General features: G+C 40.1%; 2 protein-coding genes across 4 annotated transcripts in view; one reads left to right on the forward strand and one right to left on the reverse strand.

Moving 5' to 3' along the window:
• Positions 1 to 8,610, reverse strand: part of ndufv2 (NADH:ubiquinone oxidoreductase core subunit V2) — a 38,383-nt gene extending 29,773 nt beyond the window's left edge. For both annotated transcript variants that reach the window (XM_043687775.1, XM_043687774.1), the window contains exon 1: positions 8,503 to 8,610. In XM_043687775.1, coding sequence (XP_043543710.1) covers positions 8,503 to 8,574 — 72 coding nt within the window. In that variant the 5' untranslated portion in view covers positions 8,575 to 8,610. The remainder of the gene's footprint in view (positions 1 to 8,502) is intronic.
• Positions 8,611 to 10,898: 2,288 nt separating this feature from the next.
• The window catches only part of acss2l (acyl-CoA synthetase short chain family member 2 like), a 70,808-nt gene continuing 68,895 nt past the window's right edge, over positions 10,899 to 12,811 (forward strand). For both annotated transcript variants that reach the window (XM_043687772.1, XM_043687773.1), the window contains exon 1: positions 10,899 to 10,958. Coding sequence is in view for 1 of the 2 variants with exons in the window: in XM_043687773.1 (XP_043543708.1) it covers positions 10,948 to 10,958 (11 nt within the window). In the remaining variant the exon portion in view is untranslated. The remainder of the gene's footprint in view (positions 10,959 to 12,811) is intronic.

Consider the following 12,811-nt stretch of genomic DNA (forward strand, 5'->3'; position numbering starts at 1 on the left):
ACAACTCCCCCAGGATATTGGTACCCCTCTGGTTCAGGTGTAGATCATCCTGTTTGTAGAGCTACCACTTACCGTAGAATGAGCCCCAATTCTCCAGGTATCCAAAACCCTCCCTCCTGCACCATCCTTGTAGCCACATGTTCAACTCCTCTCTCTCCCTATTCCTCGCCTCGCTAGCGCATGACAAGGACAATAACCAAATATAACTGTTTGTTCTAGTAATAAGCTTCCACCTCACTCCCTGAATTTCTGACGTAAATCCCCATCCCTTTTCATTTACTCAGCAGTCCAGTGTCCGCTCCTAATCAGCTCCTAATCACCTATTCACAAGCTAAATTTTTAAATCATTGACTCACCTTCCGTCAGCCCCTTGGTCGACGATATATAAATATCCCCAGTATCTTCTTAATTCAATCACTGTTCAAAAATAACTCAAGTAGGCCCACTTGACCCAAGAATGAAATCAATAAATAATCTTTTAGATAGGCAAGTATTATTACATAAACTGTCCCAGAAGTGTAGCACTGCAATTTCCATTTTCCAGTCTTGCCTATTCCTCTGCCTCCAATTTCACTTCAAGCTAGGAAAACCCCATTAGCATCCCTGAATTGAGCCCATTATGATACTGAGACTTTATAAAGCTCTGGTTAGGCCCCATTTGGAGTATTGTGTTCAGTTTTGGGCCCCACACCTCAGGAGGGACATACTGGCACTGGAGCGTGTCCAGCGGAGATTCACACAGATGATCCCTGGAATGGTAGGCCTAACATACAAGGAACGGCTGAGGATCCTGGGATTGTACTCATTGGAGTTTAGAAGGTTAAGGAGAGGTCTAACTTACAAGATAATACATGGCTTGGAAAGGGTGGACGCTAAGAAATTGTTTCCATTAGGCGAGGAGACTAGGATCCATGGGCACAGCCTTGGAATTAGAGGGGGTCAATTCAGAACAGAAATGCAGAGGCATTTCTTCAGCCAGAGTATGGTGGGTCTGTGGAATTCATTGCCGCGGAGTGCAGTTGAGGCCGGGACGCTAAATGTCTTCAAGCCAGAGATTGATAAATTCTTGATGTCACAAGGAATTAAGGGCTATGGGGAGAATGCGGGTAAGTGGAGTTGAAATGCCCATCAGCCATGATTACATGGCGGATGGACACGTTGGGCCGAAATGGCCTTACTTCCACTCCTATGTCTTATGGTCTTATCATTTGCAATTTTAACTGATCAGTTCACCCATCAGCTGAGCTACTGGGGACCTTTATTCATTAAAACAAAGAATCCAGTCAGATAAAATCAAAAAACTACCTTTATCATCAGCTAATTAAATTTATTGTTCACCCAAGTGCATTCAAAATGATTTATCAGCAAGTTTGTACTGTTGCTTAACTGTCTATGATAGCTCCAAGGTCAATTATAGAATGAGTTGGTGCTCCTACCACTGCATGCAGTGCACAACAGCAAAGTGATTTATCTAGTGACATAATCTCAAACTGTAAGTACAAATGCAACCACTGAAAGAAGCAAAGGTGCCCAAACAACTGATGTAGTAAAAGCTGCTGTAGTGTTATCGCCCTCTATGGACCTTTCCAGGCAATTCCAGTGTAGTAATTCCATTACTAGCTTCTGTTTTCAATTGTTATAAACTCAACATGTTTGCAATGCACGTTCAACATATAAAGCAGTTTAGATGTTGATTTTGTTGCTACAGAAATGATTACACAATTAAAAATAGATAAACCCAATGTCAGAAAAATACTGACGAAGCAGCTATAGATGTAAAATTAACATTTATTTACAGACCATTACTGACAGTCAACCATCACAATCTAAGAGAGATCTCTTTTCTACTAAAGACAATTTTTTGTTCAAATAACATTCAATGCTCAGCCCAGGAGGTCATCAAATCCATTTTGCCAATGACAGGTCTTAATGTGCTGGTCAAATAGTCTCACGTGTCCCATAACTCTGAATTTTTTTTACTAATTTTCTAATGAACCTGTTCAGAGATGTTATTAAACACCTCTGGAAAAGACGGGACTTGAACCCACAACTTTTGGTTCAAAGATAGGGATACTACCAGTGATCCACAAAAGCCCTCCCATAGTCCTGCAATATCTTTTAATTATTTATTAAACGCCCTCTCAAAAATCGTAACTAAATCTCCATCCATCATACTGCAATCAGATTGTAACTCGCCCCTTTTCTTTCTATCCCTGATTCTTCTGCCCATTGTCTTACTTCTGCCACTGAAAAGAGTTCCTCATTTACTGGATCAAAAATTATTCTGAAAGCCTGCACCAAAATCTCCCCACAAAATCCTCTAACATCCTAGCCCATCAAGTCTTTCCACAAAATGGTTTCATAGAATGATTTCAGCACTGTAAGCCTTTTGGCCCATTTATGAGTGCTGCCTAAGAACTACTCAGCTAGTACCACTTCCCTGCCTTTACCCTACACAGAGTCGCAAATATTTCCTCTTTAGATAATTGGCCAATTTCCTTTTGTGGAGAAAATGAGGACTGCAGATGCTGGAGATCAGAGCTGAAAATGTGTTGCTGGAAATGCGCAGGTCAGGCAGCATCCAAGGAGCAGGAGAATCGACGTTTTGGGCATGAGCCCAGAAGAAGGGCACATGTCCGAAACGTCGATTCTCCTGCTCCTTGGATGCTTCCTGACCTGTTGCGCTTTTCCAGCAACACATTTTCAGCTCCAATTTCCTTTTGTAACTCATACCTGAATCTGCCTCCACAATGCTGTCCGACATGGCATTCCAGATCCTAACCACTTGATGTGTAGAAGATTTTCAATAAAGATAATTTCTCCCCAACTATTCTGCTCAGCCATGTGATTTTGAACCTATCAAATCTCCTCACAACCTTCTCTACTCCAAGGTGAACAGCATTCATTTCTTCTATGCCAGTTTTACTGAACTTTCATAGCCCCAGAGCCATTCCTTTTTTTTTATTTATATGTAGCATTAACCTTCATATCGTTTCTGCACAACAAGTGGTTAGGATCTGGTATGCACTGCCTGAAGGAGATTTAGTAGTAACTTACAATAGAGAATTGGATACAATACTCCAGTTCAGGCTAAACAGCGTTTGTTACAAAGTTTCATCATAATATGCTTACTTTTGTACTCTATGCCCATTTTATTAAAACCCAATACGCTTTATTAACCACTTTTGCAACCTACCCTGTCACCTTCAATTTGTAAAGAATGAGGACTGCAGATGCTGGAGATCAGAGTCAAAAGTATGGTGCTGAAAAAAACACAGGTCAGGTAGCATTCGAGGAGCAGGAGAATCAATGTTTCTGGCATAAGCACTTCATCAGGAACCAGGCTCATTCCTGATGAAGGGCTTATGACTGAAACATTGATTCTCCTACTCCATGGTTGCTGCCTGGCCTGACCTGCTGTGCTTTTCCAGCACCACGTTCTCGACCACCTTCAATGTGTGCCAGGTCCTTCTGCTCCCCTTTAAAACTGTACCCTTCCTCATTCTACATACCAAAATGCAGCATTTCACTGCATTTCGTAACATGTCCAAAACTTCACAGCTGTGTCTTCTTGAAGTCTATCATTACCATCCTTGTAGTTAATAATACAACTTTAGGTTTTGAAATTGTCCCTCGAGTACATATGTTTATTTGTCTAACTCCAACCCCTGAGAATCCCACTAAATATTTTCTTCCAGTCTAAAAAAAACCTTGTACCACTACACTCCATTCCTGTCAGTCAGCCAACTTTGTATCCCTGCTGGCACTGTCCCTTTCAGTCTGTGAGCTTCACTTTTACAGACAAACCTATTACGTGGCACTTTAAAAAATGCCTTTTGGAACTCAATGTATATTGCATCACTCTAAATGGCCCTCTGTTACCTCTGAAAACTCGAAAAAAATTAAACAGGGTTTGCCCTTAAATTTGTGTTGGGTTTCCTTAATTAGTGCTGAAAATGTGTTGCTGGAAAAGCGCAGCAGGTCAGGCAGCATCCAAGGAGCAGGAGATTTCCTTAATTAGTCCACATTTATAAAAGTGACTGTTAATTTTGTTCTGAATTGTAGTTTTCAATGTACTTCCAATCACTGGAGTTAAAGTCTAGTAGTTAGGTTCCATTTTACACTTTTCTAAACCAGGATGAAAGGTTAGTAAAACCTTAGTGCTACGGCACTATTTCCATGCTTCAGAACAATTGGAAGAGTCTGACCATCTGACTACTTCTTTCAGTATTCAGTGCTCATCTGGTTCTGCTGACTTATTAATTTTAAATACAGTTAGCCAATTTAACACATCCTCTTTCACAATTTTTTGCCCACCCAATGCTTCAACCATAAAATCATAAGAGGTATGAATGGAAGTAAACCATTCAGAGATGGCAGATATGAATCCTCAATTCGATTTTTCTTGTATTTTTCCCCCATAAGCCATGATTCCCTTACTGATTACCTACTCAGCTTCTCATAAAATGCCTATATACACACAATCAACATAATCAACCTTTTCTGGACCATCTCAAATACCAGTGTATCGTTTCTTAGATAAAGGGACGAGAACTGTTCACAGTAGTACCATGCATAGTTTTAGCACAGAGACCTCCCTATTTTTATATTCTGTTCCCTTTGAAATAAAGGCCATCAGCCCACATATCTTCCTTGCAACCGGGTGAATGGCTAGCTTGTGATTCATGTAGGAGGACACCCAACCCTGGGCACTGCACCTTTCTGCAGTCTCTCCCTATTTTAAAAAAATTCAGCTTTTCTATTCTTCCTGGTTAAGTGCACAACCGCTCATTTTCCCACATTATATTCCATCTGATGAGTTTTTGCCCATTCTTATAACCTGTCTATATCCCTCTGTAGACTATCATCCTCACCACTTGCTTTCCCACTTATTTTTGTGTCATCTGCAAACCTAGCGATATTACATTTATGTCTCTCATCTAAGTCATTAATATATACTGGAAATCCTAGCACTGACCCCTGCAATACTCCACAAGTTGCCATTCTGAAAATGCCCCACCTTATCCCAATTCTGAGTCTATCAATTAGACAATCCTCTAATATAGCATTCCCCAACACCACGAGCTCGGTCTTTGTAAATATGCTTATGGGTAGCTTTCTGGAAATCAAAATATATTGCAGCTGCTCGTTCCCAATTATCTATCTTGCTTGTTACCCGCTCCACAAATTATAATTAAGTTGTCAGGCATGATTTTTCCCTCATGAAGCCGACTCTGCCCTCATTCCTTTGTAATTACCCTTATTTCAGTTTAGTCTTGGCGAGTTACTGCAGTGCATCTGGATGTAACACATTACTTCCACTGCATGGTGAAGGTGAAGGGAGTGAGTATTCAAGGTGGTGGACTGGGTGTCAATCAATGCTTTCTCCTGGATGGTGTCGAGCCTCTGGAGTGTTGTAGCTGAACACATCCATGCAAGCGAGGAATGGTCCATCACACTCCTGCCTTGTGCCTTACAACTTTGAGAAGACAATAGGTGAGTTACTTGCTACAGAATTTATAGCATCCTTTCACTTGTAGCCACAGTATTGATATTGCTAATCCATTTCTGGTCAATGGTATCCCCAAGGATGTTAACAGTAGGGGATTCAATGATGATGATTATGTCATTCACTATCATGAAGTGATTGGAGTTGTGCAAGGACTAGCATTTGTCATGCAAATATACTTGCCACTTATCAGCACAAGTCTGAATGTTCTCCAGGTCTGTCTGCATATAAAGAGACTACTTCATTGTTGCAGTCAATGATCAACAAACATCCCCAACACCGATTTCATGTTCGAGTGCACATCATCAATGAAGCAGCTGTTGATCATTGGACTCAAGGATAGAGGCTCTTGTGGCACAGTGGTAGTGCCCTGCCTTTGAGCTTGGAGATGCTGTCTTAAGTTGCACCTGCTCCAGGGGTCCATAATCACATCTCTGAAAAGGGTTTGTTTGGGAAAGAAAGAAAGAGGATGTTGTGTTGCAGTGGTAATGTCCCTGACTCTGACTTGGAAAGCCTAATCTCAAGTTCCACTCCAGAGCAGCCATAATACATCTAAACAGGTTATTTAAAATTATCTACCTAAGGAACTACTGTAGTTATGTCCTTAGATTGAGATTATAGATCTCCAAGCATCACAACGACCTTCCTGTGCTAAATATGAGTCTAAAAAGCAAAGATTTCCACCTTCTGTACAATTAAGTGCTGTCTTGATGTCAATAGCTGTTACTTGCATCTTGACCTAGAATTCATCTCTGTTGCTCATGATATCTGATCAAGGTCTCAACTTAATTTTCTAGTCTTGACCCCTGTAATCCTTGACTCCCTAGCTGATTAGCAATCTGTCCAACTCAGATTTAAATGAGCTTCACTGTCTCTAGGATAGAGAACTTCAAAAGACTAATAACTAGGAGCATAAATTCCTCCTTATCTCCATCTTAAAAGGGACGTCCCCTTATTCTGAAACGGTGCACGTCTCATTGTAGAATTGCACACAGGGGCAAAATATCCCCTCAACATCTACCCTAGCAGGTACCCTTAGAAACTTTTAATTGTTCTAAACTCCAAGCAGTATTAGCTCAACCTTTTCTTATAAATAATCACTTCATTTTAGGAATAGCTTAGTGAATTTTCCCTGAAAACCCTTCAGTGCAAGTGTTTTGTTCTTTAAGTAGGGAGGGCAAGACACATTACTGTAGGTATGGTTCATCAGAGCCCTATATAGTTATAATAAGATCTTGAAAAGGGCAGATATTTTTTGATTTCTTAATACACCTTACGTGATATCTAATTCCATGACTTCCTTCCTAAAGTAGAGTGCCAAGAAATGTCCCAATATTCTTGCTGGGACCTGAGCTATGTTTCATAAGTATTGAGTATAACTTTTGTGGTATATGCCTCTACATAAAAAAGCTCTGGCATTCATTGCATGTCCCTTGATGTCCTTAAGGTAGTAAGCTGCACTCTTGAAGTACTGCAGTCCACCTGCTATGAGTTGACCCACATACCCTTAGGGAGTGAATTCCAGGATGTTGATTTAGCAACAGTGAAGGAACAGCCGAATATTCCCCAAGTCAAGATGGTAAGTATCTTGGAGGAGAACTTGAAGGTAGTGGTTTCCCATGTAGGGGTGGCCTTATCGAGATTTTTAAAATCATGAGGGGGTGTAGATAAAGGTGAACGGCAGATTTTTTTTCCCCTATGGCAGGGATTTTCAGACCGGGGCATATTTTAAAGGTGACCGGAGAAAGATTTAAAAGGATACAAGGGGAAACTTTTGTTTTTAAAAACAGAGAGTGGTTCATGTGTGGAAAGAACTTCTAGAGGAAGTCGTAGATGCAGATCCAGTTGCAATGTTTAAAAGCCATTTGGATAAGTATGTAAATAAGAAAGATTTGGAGAGAATATGGGCCAAGCACAAGCAGGCAGGACTAGTTTAGTTTGGGATTATGGTCAGCATGGACTGTTTGGACTGAAGGGTATATTTCTATGATATGACTCCATGATTATCTGTTGCCCTTGTCCTTTTGATAGAAGTGGTTGTGGGTTTGGAAGGTGCTATCTGAGGATCTTTGGTGAATTTCTGCAGTCATAGTATACAATGCTGCTAAGCGTCAGTGGTGCAGGGATCATTGAAACATATGGATTCTTAAGAGCTTAACAGGCTAAATGCTGAAATGTTTTCCCTCACAGAACAGTCTAGGGCCTGAGGACGTGTTCTCATAATAAAGGGGTGCCAATTTAAAATTGAGATGTGGAGCAATTTCTTCTGAAGATTGACAGTCTTTGTAATTCCTTTCAACAGAGAGCTATGAGGCACAGACTTTTGTGTATACTTAATTTAAATCAGAAGTAGATAAATTATTGATCGGTAGGTAGTTGAAGGTAAAAGGCAGGAAAGTGGACGTGAGGAATGTTGAATCAACCCTGATCCAATCAAATGGCTGAGTAGGTTCGAGGGGGCGAATGGACTCCTCTTATTCTCATGATCAAAGATAGATACTAAATCAAAGGAGAAGGGGAATCCGGTAATGAACAAGGCAATTCAAAGCAAGTGAGCACTAATACACTACTCGTATTCATCAGAAATTCTTAAAAATTACCATCAAGTGGAAAACAATTTGGAATACAAAGGAGGTCAGTCCCTGGGGTTGCTGAATAATTCACCTTTTATAACCGATTTTGTCAACTAAAACACAATCAGCTGGAAACAGGGCAAAACGTAAAAAGAAAGCTGACGCCCCGAAGAGCAGCGAAGGTCAGTGGATGATTAATGAAAGGGTGAAGGAGGTTGCAAGAGGTGAAGCTAAACGGCTTCTCCCTGAAGGTCGAACCGCCGCCATGTTAACTCAGCCAGGCCTTGGTCAAACCTGCAGGCAGCATCAACAAAATCATTCTCTTTCAGACCGGTTACAGCCCTAAGTGCAAACAACACACACCCTCTCGCTCTGTTCGAAATAACGGGCGATGACTGAACAAGCGGCGTCGGTCCTTACCGAGTGTGAGACGGCGGAACGGAACAGGCCCGACAGTAACATGGCGACGCAGCTCCCAGTTAGCAGCGGCATCGATACAATCGGCGAGCCACTGCACAGCCTGGCAGACAGCACCTTCAATCAAACTCAGAACTAGACCTCCACCTGTAGGAAATGTTGTCAGTCCCCCTCAGCTGTAATGAAGCTTTATCGAAACTGACAGTCCACCTCTAACTGCTGTATCTGGGTTTCTATGTAACGACCATAACATATCGGAGTAGAATTAGGCCATTCAGCCCATTGATTCAATCCAGCATTCGATTATGACTGATATGTTTCTCAACACTCTTCTGCCTTTGTCCCCCGTAACCCTTGATCTCCTTAATAATCAACAACATATCTATCTCTGTGTCAAGTATACTCAATAATTTGGCTTCTAAAGACTTCTGCGGCAATGAGTTCCATAAATTCACTATCCTCTGGCTGAAGAAATTCCTCCTCATCTCAGTTCTAAAGGCTGTGCCCTGAGGTTCTAGTCTTTCTGAGTAATGGAAACATCTTCCCAATGTCCACTTTATCCAGGGTTCTACTCTGTAAGTTTCAGTCAGATTCCCGCACCCCCATTCTTCAAAACTCCGTTGAGGACAGTCTCAGACTTCTGAATCGCTCCTCATATGAAAAGCCCCTCATCCCCGGTATTATTGTTGTAAACCTACTCTGGGCTCCTTCCAACACCAGCACACCCTTCCTTAGATATGGAGCCCACTGGTTTCCACGAATGAAGGTTTTGATTGAATGGTGAAGCAGACTCGATGGGCTAAAAGGTTTAATTCTGCTGCTATATCTTATAGTCTATGTCTAGCCTATCTGTTAAACTAATTTTATATTACTGATGTCTACAGCTAGCCCATGCACTTATGTTTAACCTGTTATTTCTGACATGTTAACTTACTCAGCAAGATACTTTATATATTATAATAAACTCTATATGGTAGACTTATATATACAGCAATAACTTATGTACCCAGCCGAAAGTACAGATATCATGAAAGCATGCATTTTATAAATTGTATACTTATATTGCATTATTTGTTGATTTACATAAAAGACACTATCACGATTATCACCTTCAAGACAGGAGTGATGAGAATGTGAAATTTGCATTGTGGTTGAGTTGAATTGAATAAATCCATGTGAGGAGAAGCTAGGTAGGTACAAAGAGTGGAAAGAACATCGGGATTCTAATGATAGGTTTGAAATCCACATGCAACAAGACCTGGACAATATGCAGATTTAAGCTGGTAAGTAACATGTTTGTCACACAAATGTAAGGCAATGACCACCTAACAAGATAGAGTCTAACCACCTTACCTTAACATTCAATAGTATTGCTATCACTGAATCCTCCTTATCAATATCTAGAGATTACCATTGACCAACAACAACCTGAACCAGTCATAGGCTACAGCACCATTTCAAACGCAAGGAATTGACTTCCCAATGCTTGCCACATTAATAAAATCCTGCTTTTGTTTGCAGTTTAAACAGATTAGCATAATATTAGATTAATCAACTAATATAGTCTGAACTAATCATGAAATATTCATTTCCTACAAATATTTATTTTTGTATACTTCATCCTACATTGTGGTTACTTTTCGGCAACCTGTAGACCACTCTCACTCATGATGTCTTTCCCCATTATTTCCTTATCTCCACAAAAACTATTTTAAATCCTGACCTGAAACAAAGTTCTCTCTTGCTATTATACCAATGTCATATTTGATCAAGAGTGCTACACCTAAACCTAGCTTCCTATTCTTCTTCAATGTCATATATATCTAAACGTTCAGGACCCAATCCTTGTCATCCTAAACCACCTCTCCAGAATGGTTATCAGATCATTTTTATTTCAAACATAATCAGAGATTGCTGAAGAAACTCTGCTGAGCACAATTCCTGTTTCTGTTTCAGATTTCCAGTTCTTTGTTTCAGTTTATTTATTTCAGTCTGTGTTCTGTTTGTTTATATTGTTATGAATGCTATGCACATTCAGATACAGAGCCTTCCAATCACTCTTTGCTATCTTTGTAACATCTAGATTTGACTGTTCTTTGGTTTTGTTTTCCCTCTGCATCTTCCTGCCATTCCCTGATCTCTGTTTACCCATTTAGATTAAAGTCCTCTCTATTTTATTAGTAATGTGGCTGAGAAGAACACCAGTGATTCAGATATAAACCATCCCAATGATACAGATGCTATTTTTCCCAGTACTGATGCCAATGTCTCTCAAACAGGAACTCATTTTCTCCCACACCAGTCATTGAGCTATGCATTCATTTCTCTGATCTACTTTGTTGCTTAGGAGAAAGTGAGGACTGCAGATGCTGGAGATCAGAGCTGAAAATGTGTTGCTGGTTTCGGGCATGAGCCCTTCTTCAGGAACTTTGTTGCTTGCCAATTTTCATGACATTCAGGTAGTAACCCAGAGATTATTTCCTTTTGAGGTTTTACTGTCTAATTTAGCACCAAGTTTCTCTTATTCCTTCAGTTGAAAATCTTTACTGGTCCTACCTGTGTCTTTGGTACCAACATGGATCACAATTACTGGATGCTCCCCCTCTCACTGTATGATCTCTTCCAGCCCAAAGCACATATCCTGAACTCTGACATTGGACAGACAAATTAGTCATCTTGAATCACACTCTTTGCCTCACTATTATGTCTTCTGTTATTGTTACGGTCCTTTATACTCTTCCAACGTGAATGGCTTCCAATGTTCTTAATAGCCTCACACTTCCTTAGTAATTATCAGAATCCTCCAAAGTCTTCGATTTAAATAGAGACTTTTGGGGGCTTCCAGAAGTAGACGAATTGTCCAGGGGAATGATTGATTTCCAGAGTAATTCCTTTGGTGTCTGCTACATCAGAGATACTGCAAGGTCCCCATGTGTAACACCCATCTACACTGCAATAAAGACAGTCTGGCTAACTGATCATGTCATCATGGTGCAGGAAGCCATTCTCTCCACCCCAGAGGCTCCCTGCCTTATTCCTGATGAAGGGCTTTTGTCAATTTTCCTGCTCCTCAGATGCTGCCTGACCTGCTGTGCTTTTCCAGCACACTTTAATCTAAAGTATGGAAAAATCCAGGCCAATGGCTTTAGCAATTACAATATTTAATTGATGGAAGTTTCTTCTCATATTCACCACTGGATATCTGATACAAATCTAATCATACATGTGTATGAAATTCCTTTATAACATTTTTTTAAAAAAGCATTGTGTCCAAGAAGCTGTACCAAATGAGTTAGCAGGCTTAATGAAACTTGTTGTCTCCTCCTGCTTCTGTTTCTTATGTTCTTGAGGGCTTTTGAGTGTTTATTTATAGGCTATTCACTGAGTATTGAATATAAACGTGTTCTCTTTGTTAAAGTTGTGTACAGAAGGTCTTTTTCATAACCTTGTTCAATAATATTCAATCCATTGGTTATGTACTGAAATATCTGAGTTTGGAAAAGTGAGGTTTAAATAATAACAAAATAAACTGATAAAAGTCTAATGAAAAGACTTTGTTCTTCAAGCAAAAAAATGTTTTCAATTTAGTATCTCAAATTAGGAAGCAGTCTCTAGTGACCTCTGCTGACAAAATTGGAATGCAGATTAAATAACTAAAAGAATTGTAGAGGTCCTATGGTGTTATAGGAAAACAATTTTAGAATAATAGTGGTAGCTGCTATAAACAATATGCCTACTCATTTTTCTCGCTCTCTTCAGTTACCTTCCTTCCAGGATTAAATGCCATGGCACCTTTTATGCCCCCAGTACCTTGGTGAAAATTACAATAATTCATGTACAAACCTATGAAAATGAGTGTCACTGTGGGAACTTCACACGGAAAATGCTGGAAAACCTCAGCAGATATACCAGCATCTGTGGAGAACAGAGTTAACGTTTCTGTAAGACCATAACTTTTGATCATCGCTGATATGTTTCTCAACCCCTCCCCGCGCCCCCACCCCCAACCATTCTCTGGCCTTCTCCCTGCAACCTTAATCTCCTTGCCAATCAAAAACCTATCTATCTTTGTCTTAAATACACTCAATATTTTCGAGTCAAATATGTTTATTCTTTAGAATATTTGAACTTCTCCAGTTCCGAACAGTTATATTGGACTGGAAATGCTAACTCTGTTCTTCTCACCACAGATTCTACCAGGCCTGTTGAATTTACCAGAATTTTCTGTTTTTTCTTACGATTTCCAGCAAAACATTTTGCTTTTATTTGAACAACTGAGTCCAAATTTTCTGCAGCAAGGTCTACTCATATT

The sequence above is a fragment of the Chiloscyllium plagiosum genome, chromosome 4 (genome assembly GCF_004010195.1).
Source record: "Chiloscyllium plagiosum isolate BGI_BamShark_2017 chromosome 4, ASM401019v2, whole genome shotgun sequence".
NCBI classification, from domain to species: Eukaryota; Metazoa; Chordata; class Chondrichthyes; order Orectolobiformes; family Hemiscylliidae; genus Chiloscyllium; species Chiloscyllium plagiosum.